Source organism: Gekko japonicus, unplaced genomic scaffold, assembly GCF_001447785.1.
Source record: "Gekko japonicus isolate JY-2015 unplaced genomic scaffold, Gekko_japonicus_V1.1 scaffold2621, whole genome shotgun sequence".
Lineage (NCBI taxonomy): Eukaryota > Metazoa > Chordata > Lepidosauria > Squamata > Gekkonidae > Gekko > Gekko japonicus.
This window is the reverse complement of record NW_015165321.1, coordinates 6,828-22,036: the sequence shown is the minus strand read 5'-3', so window position 1 is coordinate 22,036 and position 15,209 is coordinate 6,828. Positions and strand designations below refer to the sequence as shown.

The window sequence follows — 15,209 nt, the reverse complement described above, 5'->3', positions numbered from 1 at the left end:
CTCTCCCTGCGCAAGGTGTCTGGCCTCCAGAAACCCGCCCCCCTCCTCCTCCTCCCTCCTTCCCCTCCGCCTGTCATCCACAGACTGCCAAACATCCAGGGAACAGAGCAGCCTCCGCCTGGATTCTCGGATGCCTTTTGATTTCAGGGGCCGGAGCGGCATCCGCAGCCTCATTGGCCGGAGGAGAGGATGCGGGCTCCCCCATTGGCCGGCCGGGCCTGGTCTCCCAGCTCCCGACCCCTCCCCGGTCCTTATATACAGGAGGCTCCTTCCCTGGTCCCACCAGAGCATTGCTCCTTGACACCGGAGGAGAGGCAGAGGCGGCGCAGCTGCGAGCGTTTCCTCCTCTGGAAGGGCCAGAGCTGGAGGCGTGGAGTGGCCAGCCGTCTGCCTCCGGCTCTCCAGTCTGTCTTGCAGAGCTTTCTCGGTGAGGAAGGGAAGGGATCCTCTACAGCCCAGGGCTCGGACGCTCAGGACACCCCCAGGCCGGGCCTTTGCGGGTGGGGACGCCTGGCCATGGCCTTCGCCATGCTGCGACCGGTGGCCGCCCACGTGCTGTACCCCGATCTCAGCCTCCTGTCCGAGGAGGAGGAGGAGGACCGCAGCGAGAGCGAGGCCTCCGACCAGTCCTACGGCTGCTGCGAGGGGCACCCCAAGGCGGCCCACCAGCCCGGCCCGGTGGTGGTGGTGAAGCAGAGGCAGGCGGCCAACGCCCGCGAGAGGGACCGGACCCAGAGCGTCAACACGGCCTTCACGGCCCTGCGCACCCTCATCCCCACCGAGCCCGTCGACCGGAAGCTCTCCAAGATCGAGACCCTCCGCCTCGCCTCCAGCTACATCTCCCACCTGGCCAACGTCCTCCTCCTGGGCGAGGGCTGCGAGGATGGGCAGCCCTGCTTCCGGGCCCTCTACGGCGCCAAGGGGGAACGGGAGGCCAAGCAACCCCGGAGCATTTGCACTTTCTGCCTCAGCAACCAGAGGAAGGGGGTAAGTCTCCGGGCCGCCCTTTTGACCGAGAGAGGGGGCCAGAGGTCACGCGTGCCTCCGTGCTGCTGCATCCTGGAATCGGTTTCGGAGGGTGGCCGTAGAACCGAGTTCGAGTCCAGCAGCACCTTTAGGACCAACCGGGTTTAAGTCTAAGCTTTCGTGGGCCTGCACGCTTCTTCAGATACATGGGAGAAGACTTTTGTGTTGGTCTGCAGTCGAATGGCGAGGCTTGAGCCTGGCAGCACTTTAGAGGCCAGCAAGGTGTTCAGGGTAGAAGCTTCCCAGAGTCAAAGCTTTGTCTGTCTGACGAGGGGGGCGTTGACTCTCAAATGCCCTTGTGGTCTCCGAGGTCCTCCAATCTAGATACCCTGTAATCTGGGAGCCCTGTTTGGTCAGTTCGGTGTAGTGGTTAGGAGCGCGGACGCTAATCTGGGGGAACTGGGTTCGATTCCCCGCTCCTTCACTGCTGGTGTGACCTTGGGTCAGTCACAAGTTCTCTCAGAGCTGTTCTCTCAAGGGCAGTCCTCGAAAGAGCTCTCTCGGCCCCACCCACCTCACAGGGTGCCTGTTGTGGGGAGGGGAAGGGAAAGGAGATTGTAAGCCGCTCTGAGACTCCGAGTGAAGGGTGGGGTATAAATCCTATCTCTTCCTCCTCCTCCACAATCTGCAGGGAGCTGTGAGCAGGGTCTTGGTGGCAAGGAAGAGGCAATTTGTGCACGCTCAGAGGCACTCATGTCTAGGATTGCCTGCTCCAGGTTTGGAAATACCTGGAAATTTCGGGATAGATCCTGAGTAGAACTGGGTTTGGGAAGCGAAGGGTTTTCAATGGGGCAGAATGCCATAGAATTCACCTTCCAATGCAGCCATTCCCACCCCCGCAAACTGATCACTACTCCCCAGAGGTTTAGTTGTGGTTCCAGGAGATCTCCAGGCCTCACCTGGAGGTTGGCAGCCCTACTCCTGTCTAATGCTCCCTCTAAGCTGTGGAGTCCTGTGAGCAAAAATTCTACTTTGTGAGCTGCAGGCATTAAAGTCATGAGCGAGCAATTTGGCAGCTGCATGAATTAATTTGCTTTGGAGCCCTCCATCCTGGGCTAAGACAAAAATGTGTGAGCCGGAGGCTAAAAAACTGTGAGCTGGATCACACTAACTCAGCTTAGAGGGAACACTGCTCCTGTCCACTGTTGCTTCCTATGTTCTGGGCCGGAGCACTGGCGTTCACAACAGCCTGAAGGCGAAGTCAGACTAAGTTTCGGGGTTTCTCATCGCTTCCTGGAAGACTGTTTGGGCAAAGAAGATCAGTGCAAGTCTCCTGGCCACTGTTTTGACCCAGAGTGTATGTCTGGTGGGGAGTTTCAGGTTCCCCAGGAGACTTTATAGGGTTATAGAGCCAGTTTGGTGTAGTGGTTGAGTGCGTGGACTCTAATCTGGGAGAACCGGGTTTGATTCCCCACTCCTCCACTCGCACCTGCTGGTGTGACCATGGGTCAGTCACAAGTTCTCTCCGAGCTGTTCTCTCAAGGGCAGTCCTCGAAAGAGCTCTCCCAGCCCCGCCTACCTCCCTCACAGGGTGTCTGTTGTGGGGAGGGGAAGGGAAAGGAGATTGTAAGCCATTCTGAGACTCCTTCGAGTAGTGGAGGGCAGTGTTCCCTCTAAGCTGTGGAGTCTTGTGAGCAAAAATTCTACTTTGTGAGCTGCTGGCATCTAAGTTGTGAGCAAGCTATTTGGCTACTGCATAATTTAGTTTGCTCTGGAACCATCCTTCATGAGTTAAGACAAAAATGTGTGAGCCAGAGGCTAAAAAACTGTGAGCTAGCTCACACTAACTCAGCTTAGAGGGAACACTGGTGGAGGGCCAGGTATAAATCCAATCTCCTCCTCCTCTTCTTCGTCTTCTTCATCATCTTCTTCTTCGTCATCGTCTTCTTCATCTTCTTCTTCTTCATCTTCTTTGTCTTCGTGTTCTTCTTCGTCTTCTTCTTCGTCTCTCCTGGAGAAAATGGAGGGTGGATTCTCTGGGGTTATACCCTGCTGAGCTTTCCCTCAACCCTGCCCTTCCCAGGGTCCACCCCTCCACCCCTCCTAAATCTCCAGGAACTTTCCAGGCATGAGTTGGCAACCCGAGTTAGCCTATACAGGAGCAAGGAAAGACGAGCCAGTCAGTACAGTTGGTGTTTATTGTGTGCGCATCCTTGGCCTTTTGATTCCTAGCTGGGTCGTTCAAAGTGCCAAGTCCCATTCTTAGGGCCATGACTGAGCCCTGGCGGGGGGGGAAGTCACAGCGTCTCTGAGGACGTCAAGAGTGCATTTCCTCTCCTACTATTTAAGCAGGGGTTCAGACATGCTCATTGGACCGGGGGAAGGGTTCCCAGGTGGGACACGTGGCTTCCGTAGGGGCTTCCAGCTGTCCTCATTTTCGAAAGAGAAACAAAATGGGTTGTAGTTCAGCTTTTCCGCCCTCCCGTGATTCAAGGGAAGTCACAGAGGTGCCCATTCTACAGGTAGGGTCAACGGAGGCTGAGATGGCGGTTTCGTGCCTAATTGGAGGATCTGCATTCTGAAGCTTGAAATAAACCCCCAAGCCCTCTGTGACTGGACTTTGCCTTTATCGACATGCGTTCATTGGAAGAGATGCAACTTCCCGTGTGCCAATTTATCTGCACGTGGTTCTCTCTATACAGTTAGGGAACTTTCTTTGTCAACGTTCCGGTTCATGCGGAGAAACCGGAGCCTATAGGCCTGCTTCGGCTGTCCGCCTACCTCCCAGTGAATGCACACGACTCACTCAGGACAGGAGGAAAAGGCTCTGGCCGGCGTCAGATGTGTGGCTACCAAATGGGGAGGGAGGAAACCTTCCGGGTATTAAACATTTGGATCTGCATGCTTGCAGATTCTGTTGTGTGGCTACCAAATGGGGAGGGAGGAAACCTTCCGGGTATTAAACGTTTGGATCTGCATGCTTGCAGATTCTGTCGCAATGCTCCCTCAAAGCTGTGGAGTCTCATGAGCAAAAGTTCCACTTTGTGAGCTACCGGCATTAAAGTTGCGAGCGAGCGGTTGAGCTGCTGCATAAATCGGTTTGCTTTGGAGCCCTCCTTCCTGAGCGGAGACAAAAATGTGTGAGCCGGAGGCTAAGAAACCGTGAGCTAGCTCACACTCACTCAGCTTAGAGGGAACACTGCTCGCAGGGGGTGTCGGTTGTGGGGAGGAGAAGGGAAAGGAGATTGTAAGCTGCTCTGAGACTCCTTCGGGTCCCATTCGAGGAACGCATATGCCCCTGCTGTAATGTAGGCATTGAAAATCTAGAAGATGTTATGTTCGACCGTGAGGCCTATAATAATCTCCGGAAATCTCTTTCATTACCCAAGTTCTTACCTCTAACCAGCAGGCAAAGAGCCCGTACTATGAAAAACCTCCTCTCAGACAGGCACTCGGACGTAACACACCAAGTGGCTAGATTTGGATGGAGTGCTTTAAGAATGAGAAAATCTATAATAACACAGCAAGCGAAATGTTAATCGTTTTATTGTTAACTGTCTACCTCCTAGGAATTTATTATGTATTTTATAATGCATTTTACTGTTCTGTTAAGCCTTTTTACCTTTATTCATAGGTGTCTTTTTACTACTAAGTTTGTAGGGTTTCAAATGTTAACTGCTGGCTTTGGCCGTAAATAAAACGTTATCCTTATGCTTCGGGTAGTGAAGGGCAGAGTATAAAATCAATTGCCCCTCCTCCTTCTCCTCCAATGGGGGCCCAAAACAGCTTACATTGTTCTTTTCTCCTCTATTTTATCCTCACAACAACCCTGTGAGGTAGGCTGGGCTGAGAGTGCAGGACTGACCCAATTGCAGACTGGGGATTTGAAGATAGTTCTCCTAGATCTTAGCCCAGATGACTTACACCACGCTGGCTCTCTTTCCCGTCGATGGCCTCCACAAATCACAAGAGAATGATTCCCCTTAATACAGTAGATGCAATTTCCCAAATACCATTGTTTGAATCACATTTGTCTGTATTCTGTCGTAACTCCCACCTTCCTTTGAATGTGGACGTTTTTATTCACATGACAGACAAGCAGGGGTCATTTCCTGCGGAAGCGCACAGGAGCGGAGCTCCGGCAGTAAGGAGCCCAGGGGGTGGGCACATGCAACAAGCCCCACCTCTTGCTCCCAGCAGCCCTCAGTTGGGCCACGAGGAGCAAGAAGCAGCTTGGTAAGTTGTAGAGCCCCTCCCCGGCCCGCCTTCAGGCACAAGCTCTCCCTCCTCTGTGAGGGTAGATCTGCGCGTTCCCCTCCCTCACATAGCTAGCAATCCAAAACAGTCCAGTGGCACCTTTAAGACCAAGTTTTATTCAGGTACAAGCTCTCCCTCCTCTGCCAGGACAGATCTGCACATTCCCCCCCCCCAATAGCTAGCAATCCAAAACAGTCCAGTGGAGCCTGAGCGGTGGGTGTTGCCTTCTGACACACTTCCGGTGATGTCAGGGGGTGTGGCATATGCAAATGAGCTATGCGAATGAGTTATGCTAATGAGCTCCTGCACCTCTTTTTCTACAAAACGACCCCTGCACACAAGTAGAGAGATACAATGGGATGCCAACCTCCAGGTTGGACCTGGTGATCCCCTGAAGTTACAGCTGATCTCCAGAATCCAGAGAGAATGGGTGCTCTGGAGGGTGGACTCTGTCGCATCGTACCCCACTGAGGTCCCTGTTCTCCCCAGGCTCCACCCCCAAATCTCCAGAAGTTTGCCAATCTGGCTCTGGCAGCCTGACCCCGCCCCCCATCCCTGGCTAGAGGCCTGGGGTAACCGGGCTAGAGGCCAGGGGTAACCGGGCAACCCTAAGAGACAGCGTGGTCTAGTGGCTAGACTGTTGGACTAGGATCTGGAAGACCTGAGTTCGAGCCCCTGTAGAAGCTTGCTGGGTGACCTCAGGCAAGTCACATGCCTTTAGCCTGACCTGCCTCGCAGGGTTGTTGTACGGAGAAGAGGCCAATGCAGTCGGCCACCTTGGGTCCCCATTGGGGAGAGAGGTGGGGGGATAGATTTAATCAATAAACAATAAGTAAGGATAAAAAGTATGATTAAAAAGTCATGATAAAAAGTAGAGACATCACCCTGCCAACAAAAGTCCGCACGGTCAAAGCAATGGTATTCTCAGTAGTACTGTTCGGCTGCGAGAGTTGGACTATAAGGAAGGCCGAGTGCCGAAGAATAGATTCTTCTGAACTATGGTGCTGGAGAAGACTCTTGAGAGTCCCTTGGACTGCAAGAAGATCAAATCAGTCAATCCTAAAAGAAATCAGCCCTGACTGTTCCCTGGAAGGCCAGATAATGAAACTGAAGCTCAAATACTTTGGCCACCCAATGAGAAGGGAGCACTCACTGGAGAAGACCCTGATGCTGGGAAAGATTGAAGGTCAAAGAAGACGGGGACGGCAAAGGATGAGATGGTTAGACAGTGTCACAGATGCAACGAACATGAAGTTGAGCAAACTTCAGAGGACGGCGGAAGACAGGAAGGCCTGGCGTGATCTGGTCCATGGGGTCGCGAAGAGTCGGACTTGACTGTGCGACTGAACAACAACAAGGATTAGTTGTGGGTGTGTTAGGAATCCCTGCTTCTACACAGTGGCTCGTTCCATGGGCTGCGAAAAGAAAGTACTGTACCTTGTTTCCCTCGTACTGCGCCGATCACATTCTTCTTGTGATGCTTCAAGGAGAGGCACACAGCCTAGAAAACATTTGCGCACAACCCTTGGCTGAGAATTCCCGGGAGTGCATCTTCTCCTTGTTTGCGTACGTACATCTCCAGTGGTGCAGACCACAATGTGGGCCCAAAAAACATAGGACCGATCCACTTAATAATAGAAGAAGAAGAAGAGATTGGATTTATACACCGCCCTTCACTCGGAGTCTCGGAGCGGCTTACAAACCCCTTCCCCTCCCCACAACAGACACCCTGTGAGGCAGGCAGGGCTGAGAGAACTCTGTCCTTGGGAGAACAGCTCTGACGGAACTACGGCTTGCCCAAGGTCATCCAGCCAGGTGCAAGTGGAGGAGTGGGGAATCAAACCCGGTTCTCCCAGATTAGAGTCTGCGCACTTCACCACTACACCAAACTGGCTCTCAGAAGAAGGAGGAGATTGGATTTATACCCCACCCTTCACTCAGAGTCTCAGAGGGACTTACAAACCCCTTTCCCTTCCCCTCGGCACAACAGACACCCTGTGAGGTAGGCGAGGCTGAGAGAGCTCTTGACAGAAACGGCTCTTTTTTCAAGAACAGCTCTTATCAGAACTACGGCTTGCCCAAGGTCATCCAGCAGGTGCAAGTGGAGGAGTGGGGAATCAAACCCGGTTCTCCCAGATTAGAGTCCGCGCACTTCACCACGATACCAAACTGGCTGCTAGTAGCCTGCAAAGTGTCTCTCGACTGTGCCAGCGTTCACAACCTGAAATCTTTTTAATGATAATGTATGGGGGGGGGGAGAGAGACACTAGTTGTGGCAGGGTTGCCAACTCCAGGTCAGGAGGTTCCTGGATATCTTGGGGGTGTCACCTGGGAAGGGTGGAGTTTGGGGAGGGGAGGGGAGGGGCTTCAGCAGGGTATAATGCCACAGGGTCCACCTTCCAAATCAGCTATTTTCTCCAGGGGGACTGATCTCTATAGTGTGGAGAGCAAACTGGCTCTCAGAAGAAGGAGGAGATTGGATTTATACCCCACCCTTCACTCAGAGTCTCAGAGGGACTTACAAACCCCTTTCCCTTCCCCTCGGCACAACAGACACCCTGTGAGGTAGGCGAGGCTGAGAGAGCTCTTGACAGAAACGGCTCTTTTTTCAAGAACAGCTCTTATCAGAACTACGGCTTGCCCAAGGTCATCCAGCAGGTGCAAGTGGAGGAGTGGGGAATCAAACCCGGTTCTCCCAGATTGGAGTCTCGACTGTGCCAGCGTTCACATCCTGAAAGCTTTTTAATGATAGTTTATGGGGGGGGGGAAGGAACACTAGTTGTGGCAGGGTTGCCAACTCCAGGTCAGGAGGTTCCTGGATATCTTGGGGGTGCCACCTGGGAAGGGTGGAGTTTGGGGAGGGGAAGGACTTCAGCAGGGTATAATGCCACAGGGTCCAAATCAGCCATTTTCTCCAGGGGAACTGATCTCTATAGTGTGTATATCAGTCAAAATTCTGGGAGATCTCGAACCACCACCTGGGGATTGGCATCGCTGAGCTGTGGGAACCCAACAGTGGGGACCCAGCAATGATGCCAGGGTATTCTGTATATTCTCAGAGGTGTGTTCATCTCTCTCTCTCTCTTTGTGTCTATGGTCTGATCCACCGGAGCTTTTCTTGTATTTTTGTCAGTTAACACTAAATTCTCCCCTATTATTGCAATATGCGTGGAATAGGGAAGAAGAAGAAGAAGAAGAAGAGATTGGATTTATACCCCGCCCTTCACTTGGAGTCTCAGAGCGGCTTACAAACTCCTTTCCCTTCCCCTCCCCACAACAGACACCCTGTGAGGTGGGTGGGGCTGAGAGAACTCTTGACAGAAACGGCTCTTTTTCAAGGACAGCTGTGCCAGAGCTTGTGACTGACCCAAGGTCCCATCAGCAGGTGCAAGTGGAGGAGTGGGGAATCAAACCCGGTTCTCCCAGATTAGACTCCGCACACTTAACCACTACACCAAACTGGCTCTCAGTTTGAAGGTAGAGAAGGTAGAGAAGGAAGTCCTTTTCTGCCTTTCTCACACTGCAAGAACTGGTGGGCACTCCATGAAATTAATGAGCGGTAGAGTAACGGACATGAGGAATTCACTGCTGCAGGAAGTGGTGGAGGCTACAAGCACAGACAGCTTCAAGAGGGGACTGGAGAAACATCTGGAGCAGAGGTCCATGAGTGGCTCTAAGCCACAAGGCATAGATGGAACACTTTATCTGGGGCAGTGATGCTCTGTCTTCTTGAGGCTTGGGGGACCATTGTGGGAGGGCTTCTGGATATCTGGCCCCACTGGTGGACCTCCTGATGGCAGCTGGGTTTGGGCCACTGTGTGACACAGAGCATTGGACTGGTTGAGCCATTGGCCTGATCCAACATGGCTTCTCTTATGTCTGGGGCGATGAAGCTCTGTATCCTTGGGAGCGGCCACAGTGGGAGGGCTTCTGGAGTTCTGGCCCTGCTGGTGGACCTCCTGATGGCCCCTGTGTTTTGGCCACTGTGTGACACAGAGTGTTGGACTGGAGGGGCCACTGGCCTGATCCAACATAGAATCATAGAATCACAGAGTTGGAAGGGGCCATACAGACCCTCTAGTCCAACCCCCTGCCCAATGCAGGACCCAATGCTTCTCCCATGTTTTTATGTAGGAATTAGCAGGAAATCCCTTCTGTCAGTTCTTGCATATGAGAATGGACAAGGCTATTTTGGGGCAGGAACGCACACTTGCCTGTGTGGACCAGCGGATAGCATGTCAGTTAGAATCTGGAAGACCTGGGTTCAAATCCCCACTTTGTCATGAAAGCCTGCTGGATGACCTAGGGTCAGTCACGCACTCTCAGCCAAACCTACCTCACAGGGTTGTTGTGGGGATGAAACAGAGGAGAGGTGAACGAAGTCAGCTGTTTGGGGGCCCCGTTGGGGAGAAAGGGTCTAAATGAAGTAAGTAAAAATAAAACACATGCTAATTAATAGGAAACAGAGAGTGAGTATAAATGGGCAGCTTCTTTGCCACGCTGCAGCCATCGCTGTGTGATCGCCAGCTAACAGCCTAAGCACGGAGACTCGGGGGACCGTGTGATCAGGCTACCGTGCTTTATTTTGCTCTGGGGTGAACAGCCACGCCTCCCCCCCCCCCGCGTGATCTGGCCCGTGTGACTGGAGCCAGTGTTAGTCTGAAAGGTGCAACCCATCTGATTTTATCAGTGTGTAAATGGTATCACGTCTACATTTCTCACTTGGGGGAAGGCGGCTTAAAAGATATTGACTACATAGGTTTGTGGCCTGGCATGAGGCTTGCCAACCTCCAGGTGAGGCCTGGAGATGTCTCTGAATTACAACTGATCTCTAGATTAGTGGGCTCAGTTCCCCTGGAGAAAATGGATGCTTTGGAGGGGTGACCGTATTGCATTATATATCCCACTGCCCTTCCCAGCTCCACCCTCAAATCTGGAACTTCTCAACCGGGAATTGGTGGCCCTGCCTGGCAGGAAAGGCCTTATTCTGGCTTCTCGCCGTCTGTCTGGATGATTACGGAATGCAAGAGGAGAGGGGGGCACTAATAGGGTTGCCGGTTGCCTAGAGAAGAACTAGAATGATAAAAAGGTTGGAACACTAAGTACTGTTCAAGGGACCAGGAAGGGACTCTTTCCTCTCCGTATCTTCACCAGGTGAAGCTGCCATGCAGAATGCCAGCTGCCTCCTTTGCCAGTTGGGTGTACTGGTTAGCAGCAGTGGACTCTACTCTGGGAGAACCGGGTTTGATTCCCCACTCCTCCACATGCAGCTGCTGGCGTGATCTTTGTTTAGCAGAGGCTTAATGTGATGTTATTTAGCTGATGATGTCATGGGAAGCTTCAGTTGTGCATAACAGGGTGCTTCCACACACACACTAAATAATACACTTTCAGTCCTCTTTCAATGTACTTTGCAACTGGATTTTGCTGTGCGCAATGGCAAAATCCACCTGCAAATGGTTGCTGGAGTGGATTGAAAGTGCATTATTTAGCTTGTGTGAAAGCACCAGACAGGGCATTCCCCACTAAGTGCGCAGACTCTAATCTGGGAGAACCGGGTTTGATTCCCCACTCCTCCACTTGCACCTGGCTGGATGACCTTGGGCAAGCCGTAGTTCTGATAAGAGCTGTCCTTGAAAAAAGAGCAGTTTCTGTCAGAGCTCTCTCAGCCCCACCTACCTCACAGGGCGTCTGTTGTGGGGAGGGGAAAGGAAAGGAGTTTGTCAGCCACTCTGAGACTCCTTCTGGTAGTGAAGGGCTGGGTATAAATCCAATCTTCTCCTCCTCTTCCTTCTTCTTCACATAGCTGCCGTATTGTGCTTTCCTGGGATATTACGATGGGCTGTACACGCAGGTGTGCCTTTAGGGTGGCATTCATTCAAAGGATGCCTGACACACCTGAAAAACACCAGGAAAGCTAGGCTCCTCGACTGATTCTGGTAGGCCTGATTCCCTGTTAAGGCTGTAGGGTGGACAGGTCCTCCCCCCATGACCACCAGCAGGGATGGGGACATAAAGGTGTCCAGGGCTCTTGTTGTAGAAAAAGCCCAGCAGGAACTCATTAGTATAGTAGGCCACACCCAACAGCACACTCATTAGCATATTAGGCCACACCCTTGACAGCACAGCTCATTCGCATATTAGGCCACACCCCCGTGTTACCAGAAGTCTGGTCATCCAGCCACACCCACCTTTTGCTTCTTATTCTGTTTACCTTGTTTGTTGTCAAAACCCAGAGCTTTTTTTGTAGCAGGAACTCCTTTGCATGTCAGGCCACACACCCCTAATGTAGCCAATCCTAATGAGTTTCTGCTGTTGGGTGTGGCCTATTATGCTAATGAGTTCCTGCTGGGCGTGGCCAACTCAGGAGCCAGCCGGAACTCCGTTCCTGTGCGTTCTGCCCCAAAAATAGCCCTGAGGGTGTCAGATCCAGTTTGGGAAACCCCTGGAGATTTGGGAACGACAGGGACCTCAGTCGGGTACAACGCCACAGAGGCCACCCTCCAAAGCATCACATTTCCTGATCTCTAGTCTGGCGATGAGCTGCAATCCTGGGGGATCCCCAGGTCCCACCTAGAGGCTGGCATCCCTATAGGGTTTCCGACACTCACGCTGGGAAATGTCTGGAGATTTGGGGGTGCAGCCTTGGTGGGGGGCAGGTTGGGGAGGGGAGGGGGTCTCAGCAGGGTGCCGTGCCACAGACTCCACCCTCCCAAGGAGCCGTTTTCTCCAAGTTAACTAATCTCTGTCATCGGAAGATCAGTTGGAATTCTGGGCAATATCCGGGGCCCCACCTGGAGGTCGGCAAGTCTATGAAGAACGTGTGCCTTGGGCTCTTCAGCATGACAGCAACCAGGGCTATTTTTGGGCAGGAACGCACAGGAACGGAGTTCCGGCTGGCTCCCGAGTTGGCCACGCCCAGCAGGAACCCATTAGCATAATAGGCCACACCCAACAGCAGGGACTCATTAGGATTGGCTACATTAGGGGTGTGTGGCCTGACATGCAAAGGAGTTCCTGCTACAAAAAAAGCTCTGTTTGGCTACTGCATAAATTAGTTTGCTCTGGAGCCATCCTTCCTGAGCTAAGGCAAAAATGTGTGAGCCGGAGGCTAAAAAACTGTGAGCTAGCTCAGACTAACTCAGCTTAGAGGGAACACTGGACTCTCTTTTCACCTCTTCTTGTATTGTACAAAAGTGGCTGTTAAGTAATGAAGAAAAGTTCTTCTCCGTTTTTATTGCCATTGCAGACTTCCCTGGCACTTCTGATTAGTTCCCTCTGATGCTCTTATCTGAGCTCCTGCATAAGCGAGTGGATGGGAGGATCCCCCTCAGGGCTTTGGCTGCCTGGGGAATCAGTTCCCTTTGAATTCCAATTTCTGCATTTTTCTTCTTCCCTCTCCTACTCCATATGCAGACTATTATATGAAGGCAAGCGTTTATCAGAGACAACAGAAGACAGAAGAGCAAGCGTCCAGTAGCACCTTAAGGACTAACAACTTTTGTGGCAGGGGATGAGCTTTCCCGAGTCACTGCTCATAAGACAGTGCGTATTTACACACCTATGGGATCCCTAAATAGCACCCTTGGCGGGAGATTCAAACCCTCCAATGGGGACAGAGGTGTGCCGGGTGGAGTGGATATAGTTGGCCTTGCAGGGCCGTTTTCCCTTGCCTTGCTGTGAAGTACAGTAACTTTCCACCTAGAGTTGGCAACACTGCAGACAGCCGTAGCTCCGGCCACCGCTTTTTCAGACGCCGCACTGGAAGGATCTGCCAATCGACGTCAGGGCCGTTTCCTCCCTGCCTCTTTTTTCGGGCGCTTACGTAAGCTGGTTCTTTTGAAAGAAGGCGTTCTGTGTAAAACTTCGGCAGGCCTCTTTCTACGAAAGGGCCCGGTCCGTAGCGCTGGGTGTGGATTACACGTTGTGAACGCTGTGGGCGTCTTCGGTGGTCGTTAGCTGAGCGGAGAGTATTTGGTGGTGGAAAGTGCCGTCCAGTCGCAGCTGACTTACACCTGACGGGCGGGGTGTCAAACTTAAGGCCCACGGGCTGGAACCAGCCCATTGAGGGCTCTTACACTGCCCACAAACAGCTAGTGCAAGGGAGGGAACAGGAGACTGCGGGGAGGGGGGGGACCACTCCGACTGTGGCTTCAGCACGGCGGAACAACCTCGTCAAGCATTGTGGGAGCATTTTCCCCGCTGGCTCTCCAGTCTGCCCATGTGGGTTTTCCTTTCCACCCTTCTCCCAGCCCATGGGGCCTTGCAGTGAGGATATACCAACTCCGAGCCAGGGGTCATTTCCTGCAGGAGCGCACAGGAGCGGAGCTCCGGCAGTAAAGAGCCCAGGGGGCGGGCACATGCAACAAGCCCCGCCCCCTGCTCCCAGCAGCCCTCAGTCAGAGCAAGAAGCAGCCAGGTAAGTTGCAGAGCCCCCCCCCCGGCCCCACGGTCCAGAACAGTCCAGTGGCACCTTTAAGACCAAGCTTTATTCAGGTACAAACTCTCCCTCCTTTCCAAAGACAGATCTGCACATCCCCCCCAATAACCAGCAATCCAAAACAGTCCAGTGGAGCCTGAGTGGTGGGTGTTGCCTTCTGACACACTTCGGGTGATGTCAGGGGGTGTGGCATATGGTGGCCTATGCAAATAGGTTATGCTAATGAGCTCCTGCACCTCTTTTTCTACGAAATGACCCCTGCTTGGAGCTTTCCAGCGGCTGTCCCTTATAGAGTTCACATCTCCAGTACCTGGCATTACATTTTATGGCACACATGGCCTGGCCCAACAAAGTAACATTTATGTCAGGTCTGGCCCTTGTGACAAATGATTTTGACACGTCTGCTGAAGGGGTTTCAATGCAAGGGATGCTCCGAGGCTCTGCGTAGCAATCCCTGGACTCCCTTGGTGGGGTCTCCCCTCCAAGTCCTAACCAGGGCTGACCCGACTTAGTTTCTGATGAGATCAGGGTAACATTTGATCTAGGTAAGTCCCACTGTATTGTTGGAATCAGGGCTCTTTTTGTAGCAAGTACTCATTTGCATATCAGGCGACACACCCCCTAATCCTCCAAGAGTTTACAGTAGCTCCTGTAAGAAGAGCTCTGTAAGATCTTGGAGGATTGGCTACATTGGGGGTGTGTGGCCCAATATGCAAAGGAGTTCCTGCTACAAACAGAGCCCTGGTAGGAATCAACTGGGAACAACGTCGGTCTGAAGCAACATAACAAAGTTTGAGTCCAGTGGCATCAGTTTGGTGTAGCGGTTAAGAGCGGTGGACTCTAATCTGGAGAGCCGGGTGTGATTCCCCACTCCTCCACATGAAGCCAGCTGGGTGACCTTGGGTCAGTCACAAGTTCTCTCAGCGCTGTCTCAGCCCCACCTACCTCACAGGTTTGTTTGTTGTGGGGAGAGGAAGGGAAGGGGATTGTAAGCCACTCCGAGAGACTCCGAGGGCGGGGTATAAAAAAACAACTCATCTTCTTTAAGACTAACAAAGTTTTATTCTGGGTATAAGCTTTCATGTGCATGCACAAACACACGCACACTTCTACAGATATGCATGACAGCTTATACCCAGAATGAAACTTTGGTCCCGGTCACACGGTGAATTTGCCGTGCGAAAGGCACGAATGTCGGGCGGATTTTCGGGGTGACCTCTGTCTGGGGCTCAGTTGTAATTTCAGGAGCTCTCCAGGCAACCCAGGACCTTAATTGGGATGCAGTGTGTGTGGGGGGGAAGCACCCCAAAGTGTTCAGACAATTAAAAATTCTGACTCTATTAAAAATAGATGGATGATGGATAGATAGATACAGCAGTGCTTCAGCGGGGAACCGTGTTGGTCTGCGGTAGAAGACAAGATTCGAATCCGGGAGCACCTTAGGGACCGACAAAAATTTTGGGGGTAGGAGCTTTCGAAAGTCACAATTCCCTTCGTCGGTATGAAGGCGTAGGGTCAGCAGCTCTCTGTAGGGAAATACCTGGGG

The 15,209-nt window shown here is 52.5% G+C and overlaps 1 protein-coding gene across 1 annotated transcript in view; it reads left to right on the top strand.

The window, feature by feature from the left end:
• Nucleotides 1-301: 301 nt before the first annotated feature.
• Nucleotides 302-15,209, top strand: part of TCF15 (transcription factor 15 (basic helix-loop-helix)) — a 17,630-nt gene continuing 2,722 nt past the window's right edge. The window contains exon 1 of the mRNA XM_015410523.1: nucleotides 302-987. Within this exon, the coding sequence (XP_015266009.1) occupies nucleotides 517-987 (471 nt within the window). The 5' untranslated portion in view covers nucleotides 302-516. The remainder of the gene's footprint in view (nucleotides 988-15,209) is intronic.